This window comes from Cygnus atratus, chromosome 5 (genome assembly GCF_013377495.2).
Source record: "Cygnus atratus isolate AKBS03 ecotype Queensland, Australia chromosome 5, CAtr_DNAZoo_HiC_assembly, whole genome shotgun sequence".
Classification (NCBI taxonomy): domain Eukaryota; kingdom Metazoa; phylum Chordata; class Aves; order Anseriformes; family Anatidae; genus Cygnus; species Cygnus atratus.
Window position 1 is genome coordinate 41,594,667 of NC_066366.1, and position 12,366 is coordinate 41,607,032.

Sequence of the window (12,366 nt, forward strand, 5' to 3'; positions counted from 1 at the left end):
GCCTGTGCTCGCTGAACAGCCCACCATGGGCAGCCATTCTCCTCTGTGAAGCCTCGCCCTGCTGAGCTGTCCTTCTTTCCAAAAACAGCCCCATATTAGAATCAACATCCCCTTAAACAGGAGTCTTCACCCCTACAAAATCCCACCTTCAGCGTCTCAGGTGAAAACAGCCCCAGAAAAACATCCCCACTTCCTTCTTAAGCCGACTGTCTCCGGGCCCTCCTGCGTCACTCAGTGAGCCCTTAGAAAACACCCAGAAAACCTCAGGTCATTATTTTTGTGCTGCTATTTCTGACACCAGAGCCAGTTCGACCAGGGTTGGAGGTTCCCACCCGGGGACACACCACACCCCGTGTTGTTTGGTGCTCAGCGGAGCCAGCCCCTCGGGCACCGAGCCCCATACTGTGACGGGACCCCCATGGCCAAAACGTCATGGAGATGGGACAGGACCCCCACAGCCAAATGCCACAGAAATGTGACAGGACCCCCATGGCAAAATGTCATGAAGATGTGACAGGATCTCCATGGCCAAATGTCACAGAGATATGACGTGCCAGGCTTCCTAGGCCTGGGTCTCATCCCAGAGCGCCTGTGCCTCACCCTCAGTGCCTCACACTGAGATAAACCAGCTCGGTTTTCTGCAGATTGTGTCTCTGCAGCCTTGAGATTTAAGGGGAGAGGCGGAGGTGGCCTGGCTGGAGCAGAGAGCAGGAGATGGGGATGGGCACGCTGTGGTGGGGACCCCCAGCACCAGCCTCTCTGAGGAGGCACACCCAGGTCTCTCTACCAGGACACTGTCACGGGGCTGTCAAGTGTCCTTGTGGACGAGCAGGACAGCAACCCCTGGATCGCCAGCTAAAGGAAACAACCTGCAAACAACAGGCTAGACACCCGGGCCCCATAGGACTCCCTGGAGCGGCCGTGCTGCCAAGCACCATCGAGGACCGGGTCGGGCAGTCCATGCCTGGCCGCAGGCTGCGCCGTGCTGCGGTCGCTCCTCCCAGCCCAGGTGCGCAGGGGGATGTGTTTGCCGAGGAGGAGGCTGACAATAGGGGGAAATGGGCCGTGCTGCGCACCCCGAACATTGTGGCTCACGGCGCCTGTTGTTGCTGCCCGAGGCAGGCGGAAGCGGCTGCCCTTAGTCAGCCCCGGCTGCACGTGGCAGGAACTCTGCTGTTTATTTTGGTTCCTTGGGGTGGATTCGGCCTCCCTGGGGACCTGTGGCCTCTCCGTAGGGCTGGCCGAAACCGCAGACACCCGATGGCCCGGTCCCATGCCGGCATGCGAGCCCCCCCCATGCCACACTGTCTGTGGTCATGGGCACCGGGGCCAGCCCGCCCATGGCACAGCTCTTGGTGGGGACTGCCTGCGAGCACTGGAGGCAGGAGACCCACATGAGGGCAAGCCCAGCAATGCACCCAGCCACTGCTCCCACACAGAGCTGAAACCCCCCTGGAGATTTCAGGGGGCCAGTGGCCACGTCACCAAAGAGCAGCTCTCTCTCCCAGGGCCCTGAGCTACTCAGGTCGGTGTCCAGCAGACCAGGCACTGGTCCTCATCTCTCGGCACAGGCCCTGTTCAACGCCGAGACTGAGCCCCGCTCCCACGGAGGCGAAGCTGCGGGCAAAGCGATGCCAGCGGCAGGGAGGGTTAAGGCCGGCTGGCCGTCTCCCAGCCCGGCCGTGACGCAGCAGCACCAGGGAAGCCCGCGGCAGTCAGCTGCGCCCAGCGGGGAAGTCACGGAGAGCACATACTGCCGGCCGGCCGGCAGGGACTCGCTGGGACGCGGGTGTTTGCAGGAGCAGGGTGAGGCACCAGGGAGCCGAACCGCAGCACCAAGCATACGTGGGTGCCTACAGGTAAGCACTGCATCAGCACCTTCCCAGAGCAAGCCTCCGCGGGGCGTGCAGTTACCCTGCCAAAACAACAGCCCCTTGTGCAGGAGGTGCTGAGAGTCCGGAGTGAAGCAGGGACGCTCCCGAGCTGCCCCGCGCTGCCCCCTCCCCAGAAAAGCAGGGCTGGTGTGAGAGCCAGAGGTGACTTTTCCACCAGAAAACCAAGTGAATTCTGCTCTCATCTCCCCTCAGACACATCTGTCGTGCCTCACCTCTCCTGGAAAAAAGGCAGCGAGAGTTTAACGGGGAGGAGAGGCGCGTGGGACAGCCTCCATGCTGCACCGCTGCCCATCGCTTCCCCGCGCAGCCCCGCGGGCAGGGGCTGCCAGGCACTTTTCTCCCCTGCCAAACTAACACGATCCACGCCCAGCCCAGAGCTTCTGGCCGCTTATCGTGTGGATGCAGTTCTCCTGCTTTTAGCTGTCATAATATTGACACAAAGCAAAATAATAGTGACGGCAAGCCTCCGTCTGGTTCTGGAAGGCAAACACACAAGGAGAAGGGGAGCAGCAGGCTCGCTGCAGTGCAGGACCGGGCAGCAGCCCGGGCTGCTCCCTGGTTGTGCTCCCTGCCGGGCACGGTGCGTGTGGGCTCCGCAGCGGGCTCACCCCGGCAGGAGCGAACGTGTGCATCGGCAGGGCTTCGTCCCTTTCCCATGGCGTGGGTGGAGGAGTGGCTCATCTCCCTCTCCGCCTGAAAGCTGGCAGCCACTGAATAGCTCACATCACCCACGGCAGACAATGAGCAAAGCAAAGCCCGCGGCCAGCTGCAGCGCGGGGAGCGCGTGAGCGGAGGAACTGCGCGAAGCTGGCTGGTGACCAGGAAGCAGCCCAGAGTGCTGGTGTCACGGACCCCGTGGTGACCACAAAGTGGCCGGCCGTGCTTTGTCTCCCCCAAAGGGCCCGGCTTCCTGGAGAGGCAGCGGCGATGCCAGGTTTGCTCGGGGGCTACCCTGAGCCCATCCTGGAGGAATGCATGTTGGCGAGCCCCCCGTATCGCCTCCTCCCCGGCTGAGCCAGCCTGCCGCGTGCCCTCTGAGCAGGGACAGGGCCGATGCACCGGTTGCGATGCCGGCGCCAGCATCTCCTGCCCGTCCCTGCACCATGCTCCCTCATCCCTCGGTTGGGCTTGTTTTCCTACATGACAGCCAGTGACTTCCCGCACTTCCCGCGCCTCTTCCTGACCAGCCCGGCCTTTGAACTCGCTGCCTCCAGCTGTCTGCATCCCGAGAGGGGACCAGGGGAACTGTGGCAGACTAACAAGAAGAGGAGTGAGGCTCCATGTCCAGTGCAGGCATGTCGATGCCAGCTTCCTGCGCCTCTCCTGCCTGTCCCCAGGGGTCAGCCCAGCCTGCACAGCCCACTGGGGACACAAGCGTGGGCTGCTTCCACAACAAACTCTAGAAAAACCCTCCGGCTTCCCAGCCTCGGTCTCTATTTTAAGGCTCCAAAAAAGAGAGGGGCAAATGGCGAACTTGCTGGCAGAAGAGATGATCCCGGGGCCGGATTCAGAACCGCCTACTTGTTTCCTTTAGGGATCACGGAGTGTGTCAGTACTGCCAGGGCCTGCCCGCGGGCGCTGCGCTGATGTGAGGGTGAGCCGCCAGCTGCTTGCCAGGCAGAGGTCGGTGCACGTAGGTGCAAGCTGCTGGGCAGGGACCTGCGCCCAACCTGAGGCACCAAGCTGGTCCTGTTTCTCCCATCAGGCACCCACTGAAGGGCTGCATGAGCCTGGCTAAAGCACCCCCAGCAAGCCCTGTCTGTTCCTCCTTGTCCACCCAGATAGAGAAACCACTCTTTCCTAAGGATGGCCAGTTTAGGGGATGGTTACCAGGTCTGCAAAGACCAGCAGAACATCTCCCCAGTACCTGCAGAGTCAGACGTGAATTTCAAGCATGCTAAAACTGCCGATGACTCAGGCAACGTTTGCGTGCTCCTCCAGATGCACAGAGCTGAGTTTTCCAGCTATTCACATACCTGCTTTTGATCATCAGCTGTTTGTTTGGGGTTTTTGTCTTCTTTTCCTGAAAGCTCAAGTTTTCAACATGAGTTCAGCCTCTCATTTCCAGTCCCCTCACTTACTACGTGACATATTTTCTTCCCAGTAACACGCAGAAAACGCTGCTTTGGGCTCCCTCAGCAGATTCGTTCCTGCTTCCTCACAGCTCTGCCTCCACGGCCATACAGCCACATCTGTCACTGTGGCTGTTGTAGCTTCTGGCTGGAGCCGTCCCCTCTGTTTTTATCCAAAGTTTTTGAACACGGACCTTCCAAAGTGCACCACGTTATACCAGAGACACCTTTGGGGCACCCCTCTCCTTAGGCCGTGGTTAATGTTCCCCCCACACCTTGCACCACACCAGTCCTTAACTGCTCCTCCGCCACTCGTGCTCAGAAAGTCCCTTCAGCACCCAGTGATCACCCTCTGCTCCTTTCGCCCTTGCCACCTATCCAGCCTGCACAGTCATTCCTGTACCAGCAGCCTGCCTTGTTATTCCTACTGGGCTGGTCTCTGCTGGCTCCTTCCCTTCATCTGTGCCGTGCATGAGCAGCTCACTTTTCCTATCCGGGTGTTACAGACGAGTCCAATTACTAGAGTTCAGCAAACTCTGATTCCCCTCCCTGGCATTTCTTCCAGCCCACTTGATCCGCAGAGAGTTTCTAATCCAAACAGCCTCCTAGCACACGATGTTCCAGCACTCCCGGACTCTACCCAGCCACTGTGCTGCTGCCTTTTCCTCCCTCAAACCAGCACTCAGGGGACTGCATTCAGCCCCCAGGGAAAGCTAACCGAAATGCAGAATTCATTGGGCAGAGGGAAAGCAGTGTCCCCAGATGCCATCCCTGAGCGAGGAGCAGCACGCCGTGCTGGGCGTGAGATGAGCCATACTGCAGCTCCTCCGCAGGCAAAGAAAACGTGCGCAGCAGCCTCGCTCTGCCGGCCAGCTCATCCCCTCCTCAGCTCCTTTGCCCACAGCGTTTGCTCATGCACCAGCTGGGAAGCCACAGCAGCCAAGTCTTCCTGGGGGAGACTCGGGTATACCCAGGAAAGGAAGGGAAGAAAGAGGGGTGTGACGTGCAGGAGGCAGCTGGCTGCGGCAAGACAGTGGGGTCAGAGGGTTTAGCTCCTGTTCTGTAACGCTAGCCAGGACCCACACATGGGCCTCATTGCCTCTGCCACAGTAGCCAGCACAACACAGCAGCCAGCACTGCCTGGAAGCCATCAGGATCCTAGCCAAGCGTACCAGGACACCAAGAGGCGTCTTCCCAGCTGCTTCCTCCATGTGCCCCATGCTCCCTGGGCTGCCCTCACTGGGACAGTGCCACCCCGCTTCCCCCTCCTTCCTTTTCACTCTTGCTGGGCACTCCTGGCCCAATGTACCAGCTCCTGGCACAGCTGCTGGCTCACGACAGCCAGATGTCCCTTAGCCGCGGTCCCTTGAGCAGCCAGAGCCCGGTGTTTGCCTTTCAGCTCTCCAGAGGAACACAGGTCCTGGCTCGGCTCGGCTCCACGGTGCCACCAGGCTAGCAGATCCTGAAATCCCCATTCAGAGGCTTTCATTCATGAAATGTGAGGCAGCAGGTTAAACATAGGGCTCTGCCCTTCGGGGACACCGGGCTGGCAGCCGTTTCGGGCTGGCTGTGGCAGCAGTGCCCAGTGGGAAGTGCTGCAGGGAACAGGGCAGGGGCAGCGCGAGCAGGGAGCTGCAAACCCCGAGGGCTGGCAGCACAGGAGGCTGAGCAGAAACTGCCCCGCAATGGTCACTGGGGCCGGAGCAGGGAATGTAAACAGCCCGGCATCCACACAGAGGTCATAACCCCCGAGTCCGGTTTCCCTTCCTCTTGCTCCCTCCTGCCTAATCTCCAAGAGCCGCTCTATTTACGAGCCAGACAAGTAAACAAACAAAGGAAAGCTCCAAAGCAATGATATTATTTTCCGGCCAAATCCCTGCGTGCCACGGTCCTGGGGTGCATGCGTGGGAGCGGTCTGTGCACGCCACGGCCCGGCACATGGCACCAGAAGTGGGCAGCCCCGGCCTGCCTCACACCGCTCGTGTGTGGAGGGGCAAAAACGGGGGAACGGCGCTGCCCGTGGTGCGGACACAGCCGGGTGGGCACTGCTACATGGAGCCCCTGGTTTGCACAAGATAGCGGACGGCACACACCTGATGCCGGGGGAAGGGGCAGAGGGGGCAGCAGGGAGGGAAGGATGTGCCTGGCCAGCACGGCAGGGCCCTAAGGAGGCCATGGAGCGAGCACTGAGGGCATCAGATGGGCACAATGAGATGTGAGGGGCATAATGCGATGTGAGGGGCAGCCATGTGAGGGGCACAAGGAGATGTGAGGGGCAGCCATGAGAAGGGCACAATGCGATGTGAGGGGCAGCCATGTGAGGGACACAATGCGATGTGAGGGGCAGCCATGAGAAGGGCACAATGCGATGTGAGGGGCAGCCATGTGAGGGGCACAAAGCGATGTGAGGGGCAGCCATGAGAGGGGCGCAATGCGATGTGAGGGGCAGCCATGTGAGGGGCACAAGGAGATGTGAGGGGCACAAGGAGACGTGAGGGGCAGCCATGTGAGGGGCACAGTGAGATGTGAGGGGCACAATGTGATGTGAGGGGCAGCCATGAGAGGGGCACAATGCGATGTGAGGGGCAGCCATGTGAGGGGCACAGTGAGATGTAAGGGGCACAATGCGATGTGAGGGGCAGCCATGTGAGGGGCACAGTGAGATGTGAGGGGCACAATGCGATGTGAGGGGCAGCCATGTGAGGGGCACAAGGAGACATGAGGGGCACAAGCAGACGTGAGACGCAGCCGCCTGAGGTACAGCCGTAGCTCCCTCACGCCCCCCCGTCCCCCGGCGCCCCCCCGCCACCTTCCCACAACCCCCTGCGGCGGGGTCCCGGGCTGTGGGGGGGCAGCAAGGGGCTCCCCGCTCGTCTCCCGGGTAACGAGGGCGGGCCCTCCAGCCCCGCCCCGCGCCTCTCATTGGCTGCCTCTCCTCGCCTCCTCGGTCTCCGCCAATGGAGAGGCGCGGCGGCGGCGGCGGAAGCGGAAGCGGGCGGCGGCGGGGCAGCGGGCGCCGCCATGCCGGGCGCGGCGGAGCGCGGCGCGGAGCTGCGGGAGCAGATGGAGGCCTTCGTGGCGCGGCTGCGGGGCGGCGGCGGGCGGCCGCGCTCCGAGGACACGGCGCGGCACACGCTGGCGCTGCTGCGGAAGCTCATCGCGCACGGGCACTGGGGCTCGGCCGGTGAGCGGCTGCGGCCTGGTCCCCGCGGCCCGGCCGCCCCGTCGCGGGCCTTACGGCCCGTGGTGTGCCCTGAGGCCGTGCCCGCGGGGCGCGGCACCGGGGCGTCCTGCGGGACAGGCCTCCCGGCGCCCGCTCGTGGCGGGGCGGTGCCGCTGCCGGTCGGCCCGTGGCCGTGGGAGCGCCCTGCCCGCCGCGGGTTGGCTGCGGGCGGCGGTGACGCGGCTGTGCCCTCTTGCAGGGGAGCTGATGGAGCTGATCCGGGCGGAGGGCCGGAGGATGGCAGCAGCCCAGCCGTCCGAGACCACCGTGGGCAACATGGTGCGGCGAGTGCTGAAGGTCATCCGGGAGGAGTACGGCAGGTGAGGCGCCCCTCTCGTGCTTCCCGTGCCCCTCTCGGGAGCCCAGCGCGGGCCTGCCACGCGGTGCGCTCTGCTGCGTCTGTGAGCCCGCGTTGGTTTCCGCGCTTCCGTCCACTTTCCCAACTTCAGAGGGATTCAATGAGTTTAACATCGGAGGGAAAGGTAGCAGGACCTGTAGTTTTCAAAGTAGTTGAGGACGTTTCTTCTAGTGAAACTCCACCTGGAGCATGCCCTGTGGACACGTGAGCTTCCCTGTCCCCAGCAGAGCAGTCTGGGCTCTGACTTTGGCCACTCGTCCCCTTGTGTTCCCAGGAGGAGCTGCTCTGCTATTGCAGTGCCTTTCAGTGCTGCCCTCCGTGTGCCTGCTGCAGCTTTTAGACACAACTTGGGAAAGCTCCTAGTGGCAGTGTCACGTGTCTTTCTGACAGAGACACCTAGGGAAACTTTGTCATGGCATGCAGTTTTCCTGCATCCCCTGCATGCAATTTTCCTCCCTCTCTGTTCACATCCATGTGCTGTGCTGTGGGGCCACAAGCTCAGGAGCTTTCCTGCTGCCTTGTGTCAGGTTGTTGCCTTGCGCGCTCTCCCGAGGCTGAAGGGCTCCTTCTCTCCGCAGGCTGCGCGGGCGCAGTGAGGAAAGCGACCAGCAAGAATCCCTGCACAAACTTCTGACTTCTGGAGGACTGAACGAGGATTTCAATACCTCCTACCCTACCCTCAAAGCTAACGTTATTGAAGCTATTAACGAGCTGCTAATAGAGCTAGGTATGGAGGGGTCTTTACGGCTCTGTGAGTGGGGCTCCGTATGGGATGGGGCTGATGCTTCTCCCTGTTCTTAGGTGGAAAGAAGGCAGCGAGGAGCTGGGAGGCTTAGCCCGAAGGAATGTGTGTTAGGGGAGCAGCCTTTGCTTACTGGTTTTGAGAGATGGAGGAAACAAGGGCGTGTCTGACTGCTGCTGGTTTTCTGGGAAGTCTTGAGCCCTGTGAAACAGAGGATGAACAATCTGCCGAGGTTGGGCTTACCCCCTACGAGCATAATTTTGCCCTTGTGCATAGTGCTGGGATTCCTTTTTCATCTTCTGCAGTCTTGTGACAGATCAGGCACCCGCTGCTCCTCCAGGCTGCCCCATGTCTCCTTTCCAGGTGGCTCTAGTGCTACTGGGCTGTAGAACTGGGATTTCTCTCACGTGTGGGCATGGTGCTTGGCTGGTGCCGACCCAGCCCGCTCCACTAGTGGTGGAGTTGTCGGTATGACCGTTTCCCCCAGTAGCTTGGAAGCACAGAGCATTCAAGGGCCAGCTTCTTGCTCCCTCCCCGCTGGTAAATGGAACGGGGAGAAACGCTGCTCCTGCTCTGCCAGTCTTCACAGCATTGCTTGAAGTAAAAAATGATCTTGTTGGAGGACAGCTTCACAAGTGTCGCTTCTCCCGGCTTCTTTGCCCCTCACGGCTGCCTTCCGTTACAGAGGGCACCACCGATAACATCGCTATGCAGGCACTGGAGCACATCCACTCCAACGAGGTGATCATGACCATTGGCTACTCTCGCACTGTTGAGGCCTTCCTGAAGGAGGCTGCCCGCAAGCGGAAATTCCAGGTCATCGTGGCGGAGTGCGCGCCTTTCTGCCAGGTGAGGCGAGGCCCCGTGTTACGTGTGTGCTCGCTGAATTCTTGCGTCTGGAGACGAGCCGTCGGCACAGCACGTGCAAGGGGAACTCTACAGGAGTGCCTCTGCTGCCGTTCGGAGATTGAAGACAGCTCGCTGTCCTGCCCTGTGTCCTTCAGCTGGGGAGCTGTGTTTGTGCTCTGATCCTTGATATCTTCGTGGCTTGGACAAGAACTGAGTGCTAATATCTGTACAGATGCAATTCGGGAGCTGTGTTCCAGGGAAACAATTAGGTTCTCCCTCTTTCCAGGGTCACGAAATGGCGGTCCGACTGTCTAAAGAGAACATCGAGACTACTGTCATGAGCGATGCAGCTATTTTTGCTGTCATGTCTCGAGTCAACAAGGTGAGTAGGGCTCTGCTGCACGAGGGAGATCCCGGCAGGTTTGGTGCTTAGGCCTCAAACCAGCTGCGGGTCCCATCTGTGACGGATGTGTTTCTTCCGTGAAGGTTCAAAATTGTAATAATCCCTGCTTACAGATGGGTGGAGATTCAGTGCGCAGCCCCAAATCGGTCTGGTGACTAACTGCACAGTTTTGCTGCTGTAGTGGCTAACGGGCAGAGCAGTTGCAAGAAACTGAGCCAGGAGAGCCTCAAAGGATTAACTTCCCAGTTATTAAAGAAAATGGAACAAAAAGCAGCATTTCCAGAGGAATTCCTCTTGCCTGGGGAACACGAGATGGGTGGTGAAGGGAATTGTTGAGGTGCAAGATGAAGACGTGACACCCCAAACAGAAAAAAGTAATCCTAATTAATCAAATCCAGTCCCACCACTTCTGATCTCTGTATTTCAGGCTGTTTTACTGTACTCCCACTTTACAGCAGGGCAGTCATTGCGGTCAGCAGTCAAGTTTCTCGCACAAGCTTACTTTGTAGGTCTGTAGCAGAACAGGGAACGCAGCCCAGGTTCTGCCTGGCATTCCCTGCAGCGGAGCGTACGTTTGTCCTGACAAACTCCTCGAATCTCATCTCATCCGGGAGGGTCCGAGCCAGGAAGCTCTGCTTCCTCGGTTTGCTGTGGAGCGTGCATCTAACGCTAACTTGCCTTTTCAGGTCATCATTGGTACGAAGACAATCCTGGCCAACGGCGCGCTGATCGCCGTGAGCGGGACTCACACTCTGGCGCTGGCAGCGAAACACCACTCCACCCCGCTCATCGTGTGCGCCCCCATGTTCAAGCTCTCGCCGCAGGTAAGCGCAGCACCTCTTCAGTACTGCACCCACCTTAAATGGATTTAACGGGGGGATTTCTCTGCTGGTGGAAGCTTAGGGTGGAGAGCGCCACCTGTCCCAAGGGGGGGTTGGTAAATGAGGCATCTCCCCCATCTGGTGCTGTTGTTTCAGGTAGGAGATCCTCACCTAGGTCTGTCACGCATCAGGGTCTCTTTGAAGCGCTCCCTGCTATACCAAGTGTCATTTTTCTTCTGTTTATATCTTTAGTGGTGAAAGACCCTCTGTACCTACAGAGGAGGTAGATGGAAATGCTCTCTGTTTCCTGCACTAAGTATTTTCAGTGTTGTCAGATCAAGCGGCAGACTGAGGAAGTCGCGTCTCTGCTCCAGTTCCCTGGGCTTTACAGAAGGGCATACTGGCCGTAGCTCTAAAAATGCTTAGGGAAAGCCTTTCACTTGTAGGGCCTACAGGAGTTCTGGCCACACCTACTGTGTAATTGTTGTAAGCAGACGCGTTGTCTGCTGGCAAGTCTTCTTCCTCTGCTTTAGTTCCTTCTAGCACCCTGGATGTTCTCACTAGGGATAATAAGGTGCTCTTTTTTTTCCCCTGACCTTTCTGTACTCTGTCTCATTCAGTTCCCTAACGAAGAAGATTCATTCCACAAGTTTGTGTCACCACAGGAAGTGCTGCCATTCACAGAAGGTACTGGTTCTTCCTTATACAGGCTGGTCAAGACTTTTTTTTTGAACACTCTCCGTTTTTGTAGTTTTGCTTCTGCTCTGGGCTGTTCAGCACTTTATTGTAGGATTATGATAACGGTGCCAGACAGGTGGCAGTTTCCTGTGGGATGCAGCAGATGCCCGACACTGGGGGCAGACTGCTTTCCTTCCCACGACTCGTGTAACTTCTGGAAATTTTGTTACGTGATCCGCTTGTTGAAACCCAGTATCCCTGAAATGGGCTTCCCCCCCGAGCACCAGCTTTAGCAAGGTGGCAGCTCGCAGGCTCCCCCTCAGACAGTAATGTCTCTCTCAATGCCCCATTTCTATGTGACAGAGACTTTTGGAAAAAAATGTATCGGATTTGGAGCAGGCTTTTGGTTTTGGCCTTCTGAGCTGTTGTTTTAGTAGTAGCTTTAGCAGCATTGGGAGTCTTGTATTCTGATCACGTGCTGTCAGGTTTTCTGTAAATCTGCATCAGAGGGGACTTAGGGTTACTGTTGGGGGGGGAAAAAACTACCAAAAGAGCAGAGAATGCTACTACTCATCCAGGATTGCTGTATGTTTGTGATTCAAGGACACTGGTGGAAAAGCTGGAAAGGATTACAGATGTCCCGGTACTGACTTGAGGGTGGCATGTGCATAGCCAGTTTCTTGAGGGGCTCAGGAAGATGCGCGGAAGGCTAAGCGTGCTTCTTTAGGTTGTTTGTCTAATCCTGCTGCTCTTCACTTTTCAGGGGAGATCCTGGCAAAGATCAATGTTCATTGCCCAGTGTTTGACTACGTCCCGCCAGAGCTCATTACTCTCTTCATTTCTAACATCGGGGGTAACGCGCCTTCCTACATCTACCGCCTCATGAGCGAACTCTACCACCCAGATGACTACGAACTCTAATGCCAAGAAGCATGTTTGTCACTCTCCAGACTTTTCCCATTTTTCTAAAGAGAAAGATGCATCAGCTAATTAAAGCCTGCGTTGCAAAGATGAGCTGCTGTGGGGAATCTGCTCAGTGCAATGTCTTCCCTACCGGACAGACCAGAAGACAGATCTCTTGTACAGGTTTTGACCCTCTGCTGTTACAAGTCACACGGAGCTGCTAACCAACTTCAATTTTGAAATAGCAAGACATCCAAGTCACTCGCTGGGGCAGCTAAGCTGTAATTTCAAGGTGTGCTGTAATAAAGGCTGTTCACAGTGAGCTCATGGTTAATCATGTTTCCATGTAGAATTAGTTTGTTTCCATAACTAGCAGGAGTCTTACCAGTGTAGCAAGCTGCCTGGTGTGCTTTTTCTGATTT

At 58.1% G+C, this 12,366-nt stretch overlaps 1 protein-coding gene across 1 annotated transcript; it reads left to right on the forward strand.

The window, feature by feature from the left end:
- The first annotated feature begins 6,949 nt into the window (after positions 1 to 6,949).
- On the forward strand, positions 6,950 to 12,266 carry EIF2B2 (eukaryotic translation initiation factor 2B subunit beta). The gene is made up of 8 exons (XM_035539490.2): positions 6,950 to 7,151; positions 7,390 to 7,510; positions 8,127 to 8,275; positions 8,976 to 9,139; positions 9,426 to 9,521; positions 10,229 to 10,366; positions 10,984 to 11,050; positions 11,805 to 12,266. Exons 1-8 carry the CDS (start codon positions 6,989 to 6,991, stop codon positions 11,960 to 11,962), a joined length of 1,056 nt encoding a protein of 351 aa, XP_035395383.1. The 5' UTR covers positions 6,950 to 6,988; the 3' UTR covers positions 11,963 to 12,266.
- Positions 12,267 to 12,366: the final 100 nt, after the last annotated feature.